This window comes from Cydia splendana, chromosome 7, assembly GCF_910591565.1.
Source record: "Cydia splendana chromosome 7, ilCydSple1.2, whole genome shotgun sequence".
In the NCBI taxonomy this organism is placed as follows: domain Eukaryota; kingdom Metazoa; phylum Arthropoda; class Insecta; order Lepidoptera; family Tortricidae; genus Cydia; species Cydia splendana.
Window position 1 is genome coordinate 20,920,579 of NC_085966.1, and position 17,910 is coordinate 20,938,488.

At 38.0% G+C, this 17,910-nt stretch overlaps 1 protein-coding gene across 1 annotated transcript in view; it reads right to left on the reverse strand.

Annotated features, from left to right (window-relative positions):
* The window catches only part of LOC134792366 (pre-mRNA-processing factor 17), a 51,340-nt gene that overhangs the window by 17,050 nt on the left and 16,380 nt on the right, over positions 1–17,910 (reverse strand). Inside the window, exons 7-11 of the mRNA XM_063763646.1 lie at positions 16,012–16,119; positions 14,925–15,033; positions 8,993–9,147; positions 8,184–8,317; positions 6,960–7,181 (exon numbers count right to left, since the gene is read on the reverse strand). Coding sequence (XP_063619716.1) covers positions 6,960–7,181; positions 8,184–8,317; positions 8,993–9,147; positions 14,925–15,033; positions 16,012–16,119 — 728 coding nt within the window. The remainder of the gene's footprint in view (positions 1–6,959; positions 7,182–8,183; positions 8,318–8,992; positions 9,148–14,924; positions 15,034–16,011; positions 16,120–17,910) is intronic.

Here is a 17,910-nt window from a genome sequence, read left to right on the forward strand (position 1 = left end):
CAGATGATGTATTTCTGTTGCCGTCATAACAACAAATACTAAAAAAGAATAAAATAAAGATTTAAGTGGGGCTCCCATACAACAAACGTGATTTTTGACCGAAGTTAAGCAACGTCGGGCGGGGTCAGTAGGTACTTGGATGGGTGACCGTTTTTATAGATAATGGTACGGAACCCTTCGTGTGCGAGTCCCACTCGAACTTGCCCGGTTTTTTTATTATATACGAGTTCACAAGTTGTGACTGTTACTCATAGTGACAATAATAGCGGCTTTCATATTGATTGTCACTGTGATTGTACGAAGTGGCACAGAAATCAAATTCCTTGACTGTGCAAAAGGTCTGTATGTTTTAGCGAAACCGATGAGCACGTGACAACTTACGTCAGTAACCCCTGCGGCTTCATAATTATCAAAGACATAATTATGTAACTCCGTATAAGATGAATAAAGTGTCTAAGGAAAAAACGTGCCTCGGAAGACAAGAAAAAGTCATTCTCGGGCAGATGGCGCATACACCTTTGGCCTATCCTCGGCTAGATGGCGGTGACGACACCGTTTCATATTTAACAATTTTAACACAGAATAGGTATCAGTGAATGAACATGGGTCAAAATGATATAAAAATAATAAAATCATTTATCCATATATATTAATTTTTTGATAGTTTTATACGTTTTCATTTTGAGTTTTGGTCGTGTGTCGATAGATGGCAGTAAATTTACTGTGACTACAAAATTTACTATGACAGGACCCCTCTATACTATCTATTCTCTTTGATAATTATGGATAATTGACCTTTAACCCAAAAGTGGTTATAAGCTCCGTTTTCTGCACTTAGCTCGTAAATATCATAGGGCAGTTGAAAATGCCTTGAATAGCTTCGAGAAAACGATGGTACGGCTGTGTCATTTAATTGTTTGTTTTGCTTAACTTGGGGGGAGCACTGCCGTGGCCCCAGACTATTGGTGTTCCTAAACAAGAGATGTGTTGAAATAGGTTAAAATCAAAAAGTTATTAAGGAATCCAAGATTCAGAGGTCACAGACAGATTAAGGATTTAGTTCTAGGATTTAGTACCTTTCCTATCGACATCATTTAGAGGTACAATTTTAATAGAACCGCGAATTTTAGAATAGGTATAGGTAAACCCATACTAATGAGCCGGAGGTGGTATAATAATGTAAAATAAATGGTTTAAGTAGTTGTTTTTGCTAACATTCCATACGATCGTATTTATATTGTTTCCCTATGGTTTGCTCAAAGATTTTTCTAGTTCGGAAAACCCGAGTATGCGTTGAATACGTGTACCTACGTCAAATAATGAATGACTCTGAGATTCATTTTATGAATGGACAAGGAGGAAGGAAATACCAAAACACAGGACATGTGCCAACTGCATGGCGAGGAAACTAATAACTAGCGATGATCGCACTCGAGTCACTCAAAGTGGCATATATCTTAGGTTAGGGCCTACTGCGAATCACTTCGTCCTTCGTTCATCTATTTGTATCTCTATCGCGCTTGCGTATTCGAGCGATAGAGTCACAAAAGACAAACGAAAGAACAAAGTTCGCGGTAGGCCCTCTGGGGCACAGCAGGAATACCCCCGCCAAATCTTGTAAAAATACCCAAAAGAGGTGCCGTTTCATTTATATTGTCGTGTGTTCACGGCATTTTTGACTGATATGGAATATGGATAAAGCTATAAGCATGGATCTTCGTCGGTTCTAATTTTCATACGAACTTTCAAGTTTAGACAGTGAGTAGTCAAAATCATCATCTGTTAACTCAGGTTCATATTATTCACAATTATTTAACAATTTTATATAATAAAGATTCCTATTTTAGAATATTTTATAACTGCATGCGTTAGAGAACTAAAACAAATGACTGCTAATCTAAAATTTACCAAGTTCCGCAGAAATATAAAGAGTTCATTTTGATTCGGATGAAGTCAAAGCGAGGTAGGTATTATTGCTATAACATATATTTTATGGGTACAAAATATCTATCTATCTATTTTGTAGCGATAAAATATATAATTGAGTTAACTAGGTTGGCGTTTATATTGAAAACAAGGTCCCAAAGTAAATCTGGTTGTGATAAAACGGTGTCCGTCACTTTCTATCCAGCGGAGTTAAAAAGTGACAGTTATTTTATCACGTGGATAAAGCGATCCATGATAGATACGCCTGCTAGTGACGTCATAAAATTCAGACAAATTTTAACGTTAGCACTATATGTATAGAGTTCAAACTCTATGTATATGTACAGGTATTATGACACGGGCTCCAGGAGGATATAACACATTGGTTTTGCGGTGGTATTTCGACTAAATATTATCGGAAAAAAGTTATATATCCAAACTAATATTAACGGATTCAGGTCAAAATACAGGAACTTTAAACCTTGTATGAAAATTAGCATTGTTCATTATGTACTCGTCTCTTGTTTCGCCATATGTGCGGTAATCATTGTTCCACGCTCAAACACAATAATCATACTAGATTAAACCGGTACCGGTTTAATTGCTGTGTTAATAAGTTGATCTAACATGCAGTGTTAAATTGACAAAGAACTTTGTACCTTAAAGTAATGAAATAAAGTTTAGAACAGAATAACACTGACGATATATGGTAGAACTGTTTACGTTGATCTAACATTATTCAGTGCCATATTGACAAGTAACTTTGTACCTTAAAGTAATGAAATAAAGTTTAGAACAGAATAACACTGACGATATATGGTAGAACTGTTTACGTTGATCTAACATTATTCAGTGCCATATTGACAAGTAACTTTGTACCTTAAAGTAATGAAATAAAGTTTAGAACAGAATAACACTGACGATATATGGTAGAACTGTTTACGTTGATCTAACATTATTCAGTGCCATATTGACAAGTAACTTTGTACCTTAAAGTAATGAAATAAAGTTTAGAACGGAATAACACTGATGATATGGTATAGAACAGTGCAATTGAATCAGTGGTGATTTGATCTTACAATGTCTCGAGGGCTAGGAGTCAATGGACAGTTGAATAATGTGACACATGACTCTATTATCTACTTAAACAAACTACTAAAGTCATGTGTCATGGCTGTTAAACCAGTAAAATCTAAGGCTGTATTTCCACTAAGTCGGATAAGAGCGGAGATGAGCGGGAATAAACCAAAGGCACAGAATAAGTAATAGTCCTACCGTACAGAAAGGACACTTCCTACAAGACCGAAGTTTGACAGCGATTCAGGGCCGAATCATGATATCCCTTTCTAACTTATGGCGCTACCACTTTCGGCTATTTAGGGTTGTCAAAAATTCAAGTAATTATCTTATCTGTAGTCGTGTACGCAAAGGGACGTCAAGTTGTGTCAACCCTAATAATTGCTCGGAGCAATGCTGAGCCGAATGGAGCCGAGTTTGACCGAAGTCAGGAGTGTCACCCCACTGCCAAAAGCATTGGTTGTATTCTAGCTGAGCGAAGAAGAGACGTGGATTACAACCAACGCTACTGGTTGATTGATTAACAGGGTAAAAGTAGGTATGTATATGTTCTGGCCAAGATGGGACACTCTGACAACACCGATTGTCGAATGTGTGGCGAAGATGAAGAGACAGTAAAATACCTAATGTGTGAATGTCACGCCCTCGCCAGACAAAGAATGGAGGACTTTGGAGCAGGATATCTGGAACCAAAGAACCTTAAAACGCTACCCATGAGCTCCGAGCTCCATCATCCGGCACATGGAGATGGTCGAAAAAGCTCTTGAGTAGTTGACGGATCTTTCCTAAGGGGGTAATTGCACAATAGATCCATATGGGTCGAAGTGTATTCCCTATTGATAATAAGGTAGGTATATGTGAAATTTAATCCTCATACTTCAGGCCGCGTAGCCAAGATGCCAATCGCTTACGCTCCGTAGCGATCGAAACGTAACTGTCACTGTCACACTAATATGGAAGGGCTTCGAGCAACACGGAAGGGAGGCGGCATTCGCACTATTTCCCCTCTGCCGAGGTACAAGATTAGCGCGTCAATCTAATCTACCGCGGGTAATAAAACTAGTTGCACTTGGATTTTTCACTAGACCGAGTCCAGTCGCGCGCGTGAACACTGCTGCACAAAAATGCCTGTTTGCTCGGTTTTTTGTTATAAAAAGAGGTCGGGGACATCAAATTTACAAAAAGAAACTGTTACATTTCACATGTAATATTTTTTTTTACATATCATACGTTTAATTACATTCAAACACAATTATTATATTTTAGTCTCATGTAATTGTTGGATTTATCGATTTTGCTCGCTCAGTACAAATTGCGGATCGGTCGAGCGACAAATCCGACTTCTCATCTCTCAGAATACAATAACATACTTCAACGAAAATGTGTTAGTGTGCGTGTTGTGACACTTGTCACTCGTCCGTACACAAAAAGAGATCGAGGTTTGCAAGATTTGTCTTTGACGTGTGTCATTTTCTATGTATTTGTGTCGTCATTACAGATTGGATTTTGTATGTAAGTGTGTGAGAAGTGCGACTGTGTGCACCTTTCCCCCCGCGAAAAATGGCAGAAAGATTTGTACGGTGAGATATCGCTTGGGCCCCTCCCTTCCGATGTGTCGGAAGCCGGTGTTGCTCGAAGTAGAAGGGTGATAGAGAGACATAATGCTTTTCGTTGTCGAAGCGATAGCGATTGTAACCTTGGCCGGCAGTTATTATGATCAAAACAAAATATGATGACAAGTGCGTACCAGACACGTACCAGACCACACACTTTGGGGGTTTCGTGGATTACTTGTTAACACTTTAAGATATTTATAGGCGTTTTGTTTTTGCAAAGGCATGACGACTCGGAACAACGAATTTTATCTATTACTATGTAATTAGATCTATTTCTCGTCATCATTGTAAATGTTATGTTGTCTGTGAGCTGTTTTCGAGTGACTCTCTAAAACAGCCAAAAATGTTATAAATTTTAGAAAATCTAATATTGCTCATTTTATAGTACACGATTAAGACATTAAGTAGTTTGAAGTTGTTTTATTGTCATATCACGATTGTTTAGCATATATATATGTTAGCATGACTTGCAGAATGAGAATTTTGCTTTGCTCATGATTACTTGTGATATTTTTGTCATATCACCAATACATGTACATGACAAACAAGACTGGATTCGAGACTGCCTCGTGACACTTACATTTTCATAACCATGATAAATTTTATGGGACAATTTTTACATTTAATAAATAGGGCTACGGAAAGCTCAGGAGCTGTGAGTGTTAACCGACGATACATATATTTCTATATGTAAACACCTACAAGCCAGGAAAAAATATCCGCGCTCATCACATTAACAAGTACTCTTACCGGGATTTGAACCCAAAATCGCTCTTCTCCTTTCTCGCGTTATCCCGGCATTTTGCCACGGCTCATGGGAGCCGCTTGACAACTAATCCCAAGATTTGACGTAGGCACTAGTTTTTACGAAAGCGACTGCCAGACTTTCCAACCCAGAGGGGAAACTAGGCCTTATTGGGATTAGTAAGGTTTCCTCACGATGTTTTCCTTCACCGAAAAGCGACTGGCAAATATCAAATAATATTTCCTACATAAACCCCGAAAAACTCATTGGTACGAGCCGGGGTTTGAACCCACGACCTCCGTATTGTAAGTCGCACGCTCTTACTGCTAGGCCACCAGCGCTCCAATCAACTATCTATTAGACTTATTACTTAGTAATTACTAATATTAACTACGCTAAATTGGCCTTTAAAATTAGAAACGTATCTTGAAATTTTGTTTCGCTATTTATAAGTAGGTATATGCATTATGCACGCGCATATAAACAAATTAATAGGTACCAACTTAGAGGCAATTATTGTAAGCATCTTTCCACGGCCAACTACATAAATTGTAAGATTTCACAGTGAACAAAGAAATTTTCCCACCTTAATGGAAACAATGCTTTTAATTTAGTCACGTTTCCGTTGCGCAGTTCACGTATCTTAAAGTAATTAACACACAAAGTCAATCAATTCCTATTTCTTCATTAGCGTTGCGACATTTATTCCGTTTGACGTAAAACGTTGATTTTATGCAGGTGTCCTATATATCTCACTTTTGGTGCGTATTTAAGAAACATTAAAAATAAGTTACATTCGTTATTACTTTATAATAATCCATCGATGTGTTGATCTCTTAAATTAGGTATAAAATACAGAATTAAAGATCGTTGTTGTGTATATGATGAGCTACACAAAATACCAGAAAACTAGATACAGATCGAAGGTAGCAGGGGGCATACCCAAATGCCAACAGTTTAGATTAGAGAAAATGACAAACCTATTTAAATAATGTATGGAAATGATCACATCACTATTCGTAGCATCTGTCGTAGCCGCTAAAGGCAGGGTAATTAGTAAGGGATGTACTTTATGATTGGCGTTTGGATATAGGTACATTGGTCACCTTGGTTACGGCTCTACAGATTCCTTAAGGGCTTAAAAAACTCCTAGATAAGATAAACTTGTTATCAATATCCGTACATATGTTACTGTAAAAGCCGAAGTACGGCAAAACCTAGGTTTTACTATACACACACCACTGTAAGTACACCAATACTCACCTCATATCTGGAGAGAAATCCACCGAATAAGCGTATGTATGTACCCGGCGGTACTATGGTGGTACTTATGTGTCGAAATCTAGTCAAAGGTTCCACTTTGTCGCTTACCGTAAGGACGAGATTTGCATGTATCTTTATACGAATAACTTGACAAAGCGTCCTTATGGCAAAAGACAAAGTGGGACTTTATGCTTGGAAACAACACATGTGTCCCGTAAAGGTCTTCTTCCGGTTCATCTTGAATCTATTATATACGCTAAATATCACCACATTATTTACCAGGACTGGCAGGCGAGCCACTTGCCATTGTAACTAGTAAAAATGTATCTTACCTCATATCCGGAGAGAAATCCACCGAGCAAGCATACCCAGCCACCATATGTCCCGTGAAGGTCTTCTTCCTGTTCATCTTGAACCTGTTGAGCGCACTGAACACAACTACTTTGTTGTCCATGCTCTGGCAGGCGAGCCACTTGCCGTTGGGCGCGCGCGTGACGGCGGGCAGCGAGTGCATGGACGGGTCCGCGATGTACTTCATGTCCACGGGGATGTCCCTGCGATCAATTAACGCATTTATGTGACAGGTTTTGCCCTTGGGTGAAGCAACTTTTTCATGTCACTCGTTGCCACGATTAAACTCACTCTTTTAACCCCAGTTTTATGGCATATATGGCGCCATCATAACTTGCCCCTTTTTCTATGAGATTCGGCTTAAAGGGCATCCAGAACATTAAATACAATTTAAAAAATAAATTTGACACAATTCTAGGGATTGACAGGGCAAGCTATGCTCTTTCCTTTCCAAATTGAGTCATCCACCAAACATGCTAGTAAAACGTGTCCCCTGGCACAGAATAACAACAAAAAATAGTTGATTCACCCTCTTACGTCTTGATACTGGTACTTGATTCGGTTTTAGCATTTTATACTATACACTGTATTTTATTGACCACCGAATGCGATGGTATCCGTTTCAGCTTGGGCAAAAAATGCTTTCCGTATATTCTGCTGTTCTCATCTACAAGTCGCATTTTCTTACCGACTGTTATGAAATATTGTAAGTTCTATAAGTATACTGACTGAGCAACTGAGTATTTATTATTTATGGCGGAGCTTTGGTGATTCGTATGGTTAACAGCTAACGGAGCCGCTAGTTAGTATTGCAATACAAAAACCGGACAAGTGCGAGTCGGACTCGCCCACCGAGGGTTCCTTACTTTTTAGTAGCGGCATCAGAAATAAATCATCTGTGAAAATTTCAACTGTCTAGCTATCACGGTTCATGAGATACAGCCTGGGACAAACAGACGGAGAGACAGACGGACGGACAGCGGAGTCTCAGTAATAGGGTCCCGTTTTTACCCTTTGGGTACGGAACCGTAAAAACAGGGATGAGTTGTATATTTGACTTATTGTTTTTTTTTTTGACCTAGCTATGTGTGTATTATTATTTCTGATCTCTGTATTGTTGTAATCTCTGTGTTTTAAAAATTTGTGTTTGCATGCATTTCTATGTGTTACTGATGGAAAAAAATAATTGAATTGAATGTACTCACCACTCCCACACCCTGAGGCTCTTGTCGTCAGAGGTGGTGACGAAGCGGCGGTTGTCGTCCACAAACGTGATGGTGTTCACGGCGCCGAGGTGCCGGTCGTACTCCTGGGCGATCTCACCCGTTCGAGTGTCCCACTGACAAATAAATAGTGGTTAAATATGTACTGAAAGCAGGGCGGTGTCACTACGCAGTTTAGGGACATGTGGCCGGCGCGCCGCCCGGGCCGGCAGGTGTGGCAGCGGGCTGCCGCGTGCCGCTCGACCGCACGGTAGTCGTGTCACGTGGCGCTCGCGCAAAGAAGATTCACCGTTCATGCGCGGTTATAAGTTTCAATTTTGTTGCAGTTATTCTGTGCTGAAAGTTCGTTTACAAATACATATGTATGTATGTATGTATGTATGTATGTATATTAGAACAGTGATCTCGAAAAACTACGGCCCCGGGAAAGGAAGGAAGATCCAGCTCGCGAATCTACCGAAGGCCTGACTTTGGACTGAGGGTCAAAAAGTTTGAGACTCTTGACTTGGAACATTTTTTTAAATACACGAATAATTTCATCATAATCAGAGGCGACTCACCGTGATTCAGAGTCAACCGTTGTAGTATAACAGCAGGATTGAGTAGTAAATCGGCCAATCCAATTGTCTTTATTATGTGATATAGATCAAACTCGGGTAAATCCATTCGACCCTCTCAGCAAATATCTACTCTTTTACCTTTTCTTAATACCAAAATCGCATAATCTGACAGATGGATTTACCCGAATTTGAAGTTAAGCGACTCATATGATATTCTACTCAAGTACTCACGCATATAATTTTCTTGTCCGAAGTGCCGGTCACGAATAAGTGCTGTTTGTCTTCGTCGGGATGAAACTTGGCGCAGTACGGCACTTTGCGGGACGTGAAGCGACCCGTGCACGCGCCGGTCTCCGTGTCCCATAGCTTTATATAGCGGTCGTAGGCTGCAAAAAATTATATTATTTTATTACTAATAAATATATAGAAATAAACACAAATACTCAAAGACCCCGGTCTAAGAACAATTTATTTTCGGGCGATAAATCGTTAAGAAAGATGTATAGCGATGTCTCGTGAAAGTCAGCTGTCGATATGTTGGTGGGTTGAGAATAAGTATTTGTTGCTGGCTCCTATGGTCCATAATTCGAGCTACAAACATAAACCACAAACTAAAGAATTTTTGGGTTCCTGTCAGTTGGAAACCAGGTTAATCGGTGGGTTTTTAACCTCATTTAAAAACAGACCTTACAGTCTGTATCTTTAGGTATTTAAATAAAAGTAAATACACAATTGGTACATTTTCGGGTAGTTATAACATTCATTGGCTAACCGACCCATTACAAAACCGCCTGGATCTGTAACTGAACGACCTGACTTACTGTTCAGTCTCTTTGAAGTTACTTGTCAAATGTACTCTTTGGTTTAGTTGATGAAATATAAACACGTCAGTCAATAAAGTCATGTTATAATAAAATTACGTTTTCTTTACAAAAATAATATAGATATTCACAAAAATAGAGTAAACATGCTCCTTCGAACCGGATAATTAAAATAAAGAGAAACAGTGAAGTTGTGTAAAAAATTGTGCAAATTATATTTACGTATTTTAGATAAATTTTTCGAAATTCACAACGAACATGTCGACAGCCGAGAAACTTATAAGTCTTATAGCACTTCAACAAGACAACTTAGAAATAACAGAAAAGACACACGTGAATTTCAAAAAATCACCAAAAGTAAGAATTACTTTAGGATACGTACAAGGACGTTTAGAAACATTGGAAAATAACTACAAAGAATTCAAAACCATCCATCAAAGATTGATTACCGGCGTTTCAAAAGAAGACAAATGCAAATTATCATATTTTACGGAAGATTTATATGATACCTTTGAAGAACGTTATTACACGTATAAGGGTGAATTAAAGACAGTTTTGCAGAAATTTAATGCCGAAATAAAGGACAATATAGAAAATAGTTCAGGCATTCAAACGTCAAACAGTGAGATAAAATTACCCCGAATCACTATACCGACATTCAGCGGTGAGTACACGGAGTGGCAATCTTTCCACGATTTATTTAACACCTTAATTCATAAAAATAACTCGCTAGATGATGTGCAACGCATGCACTACCTGAAAGTTAACCTGAAAGGTGACGCAGAATACCTATTAAGACAATTTTCGATTACCGCCGAAAATTACCAACAAGCATGGAGTATTTTGAAGAAAAGGTACGATAACAAAAGGTACATCGCAAATTGCCATTTTAAAAGGTTTTTTGGCCAGAGGACAATTGTCAAAGAATCAGCCACTGCTTTGAAACAACTGCTCGATACGTCTGTAGAATGTCTGAATTCTCTCAAAAATCTCGGTTTACCAATAACTCAATGGGATGCCATTGTAATTTACATCATCGTTTCAAAATTGGACCCTGATAGCCATAAACATTGGGAAGAGTTGATAAATGGCGAAGATTCATCAGTGTTTCCAACTTTCGAAAGATTGAAGTCGTTCCTGGAAACTCGGTTTAGAACTTTAGAAATGGTAGAACCAGATAACAAGAGTTGGAAACCAGCCGCTCCAAGGACGTTTCATGTCACAGCCAGCGATGCTTGTTTAGAGATACAATGTGCATTCTGTAAAGAAGACCACTACATTTTCAATTGTAAACAATTTGCAAAGCAACCATTAGATGACAGATACAACTTTGTTCGAGAAAACAATCTCTGCTTTAACTGCCTCATACCCAATCATGCAGTGTGGCGATGTAGACAGAAGTCGTCATGCCAAGTGTGCAAGAGACGTCATCATTCTTTACTGCATCGAGATTCAAAACCGACAGAAGAAATGCAAGAAAACAATAAAGTTGACACGACCTTAGATGACGACCAAATGAAGACGCAACTGAGAAAAACATTATGTTAGCTACAGCGTTAGTAGATGTAGCATCGAAGTGTGGACAGCCGCAAATGTGTCGAGCGTTCATTGACCCAGGATCCGAAATATCCTTCGTCGCAGCTCGAGTCGTCGAGATGTTAAACTTGAAGAAAACAACAATTAGCGGAGTAGTCTCAGGAATTGAAGAAGGTAGCGTGTGCATAAAAAACAAGGTGGAACTACAAATCTCGTCGAGGTATGAGCCCGATTTCGTCGTCAAGGTAAATGCATATGTACTTAAATCTATAACTCGTAGTTTACCAGCTAGGGAAGTAAATTGTGAACCGTGGCCTCAACTTGATGATGCAAAGTTAAAGTTAGCTGACCCTACCTTTAATATTCCGGGTAGAGTTGATATTCTTCTTGGTGCAGATGTTTATGGCAAAATTCTTGAATCTGGGCTTATGAAGCGACCGGGCTATTTAGTAGCACAATATACACGCCTAGGTTGGATTGTGACAGGTGACACTAATACAACTTCTTCCAGACCTAGCAAACATGCGAGCTTTCATGTTATCCGTCAAGTAGAAGAAGACAACAATCTTTTGAAGAAATTTTGGGAGGTTGAAACACAAGGTTATACAAATATGAAGGGATGGTCAAAGGAAGAAGAATTATGCGAAGAAATTTACAAAACAACTACAACGAGAGATGACACTGGAAGATATATAGTGCACTTACCGTTGAAAGAAAGTGTGGAGGATACGGTGAAATCATGTGGAGAGACCAAACAGCAAGCAACCTTGAGATTCAAACAGCTGGAAAGGAAGTTTGAGAAAAATGATCATTTGAAGAAAGAATACGCAAAGGTCATACATGAATACCTGGAATTAGGGCACATGAAGAGAACTAAAGTGGAAGACGATGCTGCAGCAGTGTACCTTCCTCATCATGCTGTTGTCAAGAAAACTAGAGACACTACGAAGGTTCGTGTGGTTTTTGACGCTTCAGCGAAAGGCTCTCGTGGCATCTCGTTAAACAGCGCTATGATGATAGGGCCCACACTGCAACCGGGCTTACGAAGTCTAGTAATTCGCTGGAGAGCTCATAGAATCTGTGTGATTGGAGACATTGTTAAGATGTACCGACAGGTGTGGATGACAGACGAACACACAGACTAGCGGATTGTTTGGAGAGATACACCTTCTGAAAAAATAGAGAGCTACAAATTACTTACTGTTACATTCGGAACTGCTTCTGCACCTTATCTAGCTGTTCGGACACTCAATCAATTGGCCGATGATGAAGCACACACTTACCCACATGCGGCATCGATAGTAAAAAACAGTTTCTACATGGACGATTTAATGACCGGACATGAAGATAAGTCTGAAATTAAGAAACTGTGCCAAGATATTAATTGTCTGTTAAAGGCAGGCGGGTTTGAAATGCAGAAATGGTCAAGTAACTCTGAAGAGCTGCTCGAGTTTCTCCGAAACGGGAGAACATGTAAAGAACCTGAGAACAAAATTGAAATTAAATTAGACAAGGTTATAAAGATATTGGGACTTACGTGGGATAGAAAAGAGGATGTATTCAAAATTACAGTAAACTTACCAAATTCTAGAATCCCGACAACGAAGAGACAGATAATATCAGAAGTCGCAAGTCTGTTCGACCCATTCGGATGGTTAGCTCCTGTAATAATAACAGCCAAGGTGATGATACAACGATTATGGCTGTATAATCTGAGCTGGGATGATGAACTGCCACCCGAAGTTGTCGAGGAGTGGCGAAATTACCGAGAAGAGTTAAGTGAACTTCAATCAATACAGATACCACGTTGGATCAAGATAACTTCTCGTAGCAAGGATATTCAACTTCATGGTTTTGCGGATGCATCATCAGTTGCATATGCAGGTGTAGTCTACCTTCGAGTGACAGATGAAAATGATATTATACACATTAGTATGCTTGCAGCAATAACAAAAGTAACACCTTTGAAACAATTGACTATACCAAGATTAGAGTTATGTGCTGCGGTATTGACAGCGAAACTTCTAAGAGAAATGGCAGATTTATTACAGGTTTAGATGGACAATGTATATGCTTGGACAGATTCAATGGTAGTGTTGTCTTGGCTACAGTCTCAACCAAGTCGATGGCAGTTATTTGTCGGTAATAGAGTATCCGACATTATACAACTTATTGACCAAGACAAATGGAGACATGTTCCGTCAGCAGACAACGCAGCGGATCTCGCTTCAAGGGGTGTAAGTTCAAGAGACATGGCGGACAGTGATATATGGTGGACGGGACCTAAATGGCTTAGATCAGAGAATGTAGATTTTGAAAGAACCAAAATACCAAGTACTGACCTCGAGATGAGAAAGACGTTTCATGTAAAATTGGATGACAACCCAGTTTGGGAAAGATTCTCATCTATGTGCAAATTGAAGAGAGTCTTAGCATGGTGTTTTAGATTTCTAGATCATACTCATAGCTCAAATAGAGAAAGGTTTTTGACAGCCGCGGAACTCAATACTATCGAAAACAGATGCATCCAATATTATCAATGCCTGGTCTATGATCAAGAAATAGAAGATCTGAAAGAAAACGGTAAAATAAAGAACAAGAGCTCCTTAATTAGTCTCGGACCTTACTTAGATGAAAATAACTTATTACGAGTTGGAGGGCGGCTTAATAATGCACAAATATCAGAAGACGAGAAGCACCCTATAATTATTCCTTGTAAACAACACATAACAAGATTATTAGTAAATGAAGCTCACATAAAAACATTACATGGTGACATACAGCAGATGATGACATACCTGCGCAGCAAGTACTGGATAGTAAGCTTGAAATCAGCTGTAAGACAAGTTACAAGATTACTATCCAGTACTTGCTGCGCAGGTATGTCATCATCTGCTGTATGTCACCATGTAATGTTTTTATGCGAGCTTCATTTACCCTGAAATAAACCAACAATAAATCCTCTTTATGGTATTGCCAAGTAAAATGACATAGACCGCTATAGGTTCATGGTGGGCGGTTAACTTTGCAATACCATAAAGAGGATTTATTGTTATCGCAATAAGCTGATTGAATTGTTTCTTCTAAGCTAGGTACTTTATGTGTATTACATGACCAATATTGATCAGTTACAAATGTTATGTTGTTATTTTACATGAAATGTATATTAAGTTGAATATTTCATTTCATTAGGGTTTGTGACAAGAGTTAATTGCTATTTATGTTAATGTTTTTTTTTTTGACAGTAAGTCAAAGCTATTTAAGTATAAAATAAGTATTTTGGTGGGCGGTATGTTCAGTCTCTTTGAAGTTACTTGTCAAATGTACTCTTTGGTTTAGTTGATGAAATATAAACACGTCAGTCAATAAAGTCATGTTATAATAAAATTACGTTTTCTTTACAAAAATAATATAGATATTCACAAAAATAGAGTAAACACTTACATTATTTGATCGAGTAATATTTTCATCTACCCTCAACTAGCTTAAGGAGCCACTTGAGGGTAGATTTTGTTTTTTTATTTATTTATTTATAGGCTTATATCAGAAATATATTTTTATACTATATCTACAGTTTTCCTTAATCTACGATAACCGATTCTGTGTGCCTTTGGGCAAAGGCCTCCCCCAATCTTCTCCACTCTTCCTTATTTCGCACTAATCTGGTCCATGTTTTAGTCCTTCCAGCCATATCTTCGATTTCATCGGACCATCTTTTAAATTTGCGATTTTGTTTACTTTTATTTAAATACCTAAAGATACAGAGTATAGTGCCGGACAATGAGACTTTTTAGTTAGGTACTCACCGGCAGAAAGGAATTGTTCGCCAGTATTGTTGAAGTTGATATCTCGAACGGCCTGCCGGTGCCCGAAGTACGTTCTTATGCAGCGCCGCTCGCCATACACTTCCCAGATCTATAAATAACAATAATAACTGGGTTGTCAAGTCACTTTCTTAGATAGTTTCATTCTTCCAAGCCGTAAATGGTATCAATTAATTATAAGGAGCATACGTAATCTGTATAGAGTAGCATGCAAACCTGGTATGAAATGTCAATATAATGTTTTTATTTTTTCGATTTAAGCCATGGAGACTTTTTTTTTCAAATATATTTATAAATGTTAGTTAGCTTTGATAGCCAACTGGTACTTATAATTCATAAAAATAACATCGCTATATCCAAAGAAAAGTTGTTTAAAATAGGGAATATTACGCAAAACTCTGCGTAGAGGGCGTCGCTAGGCCAATCACATGGCCTACCGTGAAACATGACAATCGAAAGTTCGGTTTCTGCCTCTCTATCACTCTTGCCTATTCGATCGATAGAGAGGCAGATAAAGACATTTCGATTTCGCGTTTTGCGGTAGGCCACCTGTAAACAAACCGCCTTGATGCATCAATGTCATAGTGAAAACTTGTCAAAAAACTGTATAAGTTACTCTATGGTTTACTAAACAAATTAGTGCTGCACTCTGGTGGCAGAATATTGCAGTAATACTCCCTATTTAAACGATAATGTTCGCGCCAAAAAGGCAGCCGCCATTCGTGTGACTTTGTGACGTCATCATAGCAGTGCAGTAACAAAGAAACGTCAAATATGTGAAGTGCAAATTGAACACTTGTTTTTGCTATTGTGACGTCACTCACGAGTAAAAAATGTCGGTCAGCTTTTGCGGTCACGTGACACACAGATAATAAAACTACGATTTTAATTTTTAAATATTAAAATGACATTTTTTACATGTTAAAAACTATATACACGTATTTCTTAAAAACTGTATAAATAACATATGTACTTTCATAATTTAATTTTGATAGATGAAACTCCCATATTGCGTGCTCAATCCTTACATCATTACAGATAAAATATTAAGGTTCATATTGGCACGTACCTTAACCCTGCAGTCCATCCCGGCCGAGAGCATGAGGTGCGCCGTGCCGGGGAACCAGCGCGCGGCCGCCACGCCCTTCGTGTGCCCCTTCCATGTGTGGATGTGTGCCTGCCAATATACCACAACTTATTACACTAAAAGTACGTGTATTCTAAACTAAACCTTATACATATAAAAAACTTTTTACACTCATGGACAAATTTAGAGGAACGCCAAAAAAAGTTTAGTTACTAATTTTGAAATTACTGTAATCCAGTTTTTTTTTCTTACACAGATCAACCTAGCCCCAAACCAAAGAGAATTTGAAGTAGAGAGTTACTGTCATGGTAAATTATGTAGCTACAGTACATTTACTGCCATCTTTCGACAGACGATTAAAACTTAGAACGCCATTTGACTTTGATCATTATTCTTTCTCTGATATGTGTTAACTTGTTAAATATTAATATTAACGCCATCTACTCGAGAGTAGGCTGAAGATTATGGCGCCATCGCTCGAAAATATTGCACCATACCTTTGGCCTATAGTCGAGTAGATGGCGTTAATATTAATCCCAACAAAAACATAAATGTGAAATGGGAGCCAAGTTCAATATTAAGAATATGTGTCGTTGTTGACTCGCCGACAAAAGAATTGAGATCTATATGGGTGCCAAGTTCTGTGTTGTGTAGAAAATCCTGAAATTGTAAAGGATTTGTCTTGGCTAGTTTTTACGTATAGGCTACTTTTCTAAAATTTGGTTTGTTGGTAAAAACTAGCCAAGTCAAATCCTTTATAATTTCAGGATTTTCTACACAACACAGAACTTGGCACCCATATAGATCTCAATTCTTTTGTCGGCGAGTCAACAACGACACATATTCTTAATATTGAACTTGGCTCCCATTTCACATTTATGTTTTTGTTGGGATATCATTACTTTTTGTACAGAAATTACTATAGTAGGTATTCATCGTGAAAGCAGTTTGCCTGAGCTGAAAAGGAGACCCTCGCTAACGCGCGGTCAATTGTCAAAAAGTTTCAGTTTTCAGATTGTTTCTTTTGTATACGCCTAATAGTCTACATTGATGCCAAATATCAAGTTTCTAAGTCATCTAGAAGTGGGTTAGGTTTTTGGTCTATAAGTATTAATTATTTTTTTTCCATCGAAATATCAATAATTTCCAGTTTTCAGATTTTTCCCTGTATAAACACCTAATAGTCTACCTTGATGCCAAATATCAAGTTTCTAAGTCATCTAGAAGTGGGTTAGGTTTTTGGTCTATAAGTATTAATTGTTATTATTTCCATCGAAATATCAATAATTTCCAGTTTTCAGATTTTTCCCTTTATATACACCTAATAGTCTACCTTGATGCCAAATATCAAGTTTCTAAGTCATTTAGAAGTGGGTTAGGTTTTTGGTCTGTACGTATTAATTTTTTTTTCCATCGAAATATCAATTATTTCCAGTTTTCTGATTTCTCCCTCTATATACACCTAATAGTCTACCTTGATGCCAAATATCAAGTTTCTAAGTCATGTAGAAGTGGGTTAGGTTTTTGGTATATAAGTATTAAATTTATTTTTTTCCATAGAAATATCAATAATTTCCAGTCTTCAGATTTTTCCCTTTTTATACGCCTAATAGTCTACTTTGATGCCAAATATCAAGTTTCTAAGTCATCTAGAAGTGGGTTAGGTTTTAGGTCTGTACGTATTAATTATTTTTTTTCCATCGAAATATCAATTATTTCCAGTTTTCAGATTTTTCCCTCTATATACACCTAATAGTCTACCTTTATGCTAAATATCAAGTTTCTAAGTGATCTAGAAGCGGGTTAGGTTTTTGGTCTATAAGTATTAATTATTTTTTTTCCATCGAAATATCAATAATTTCCAGTTTTCAGATTTTTCCC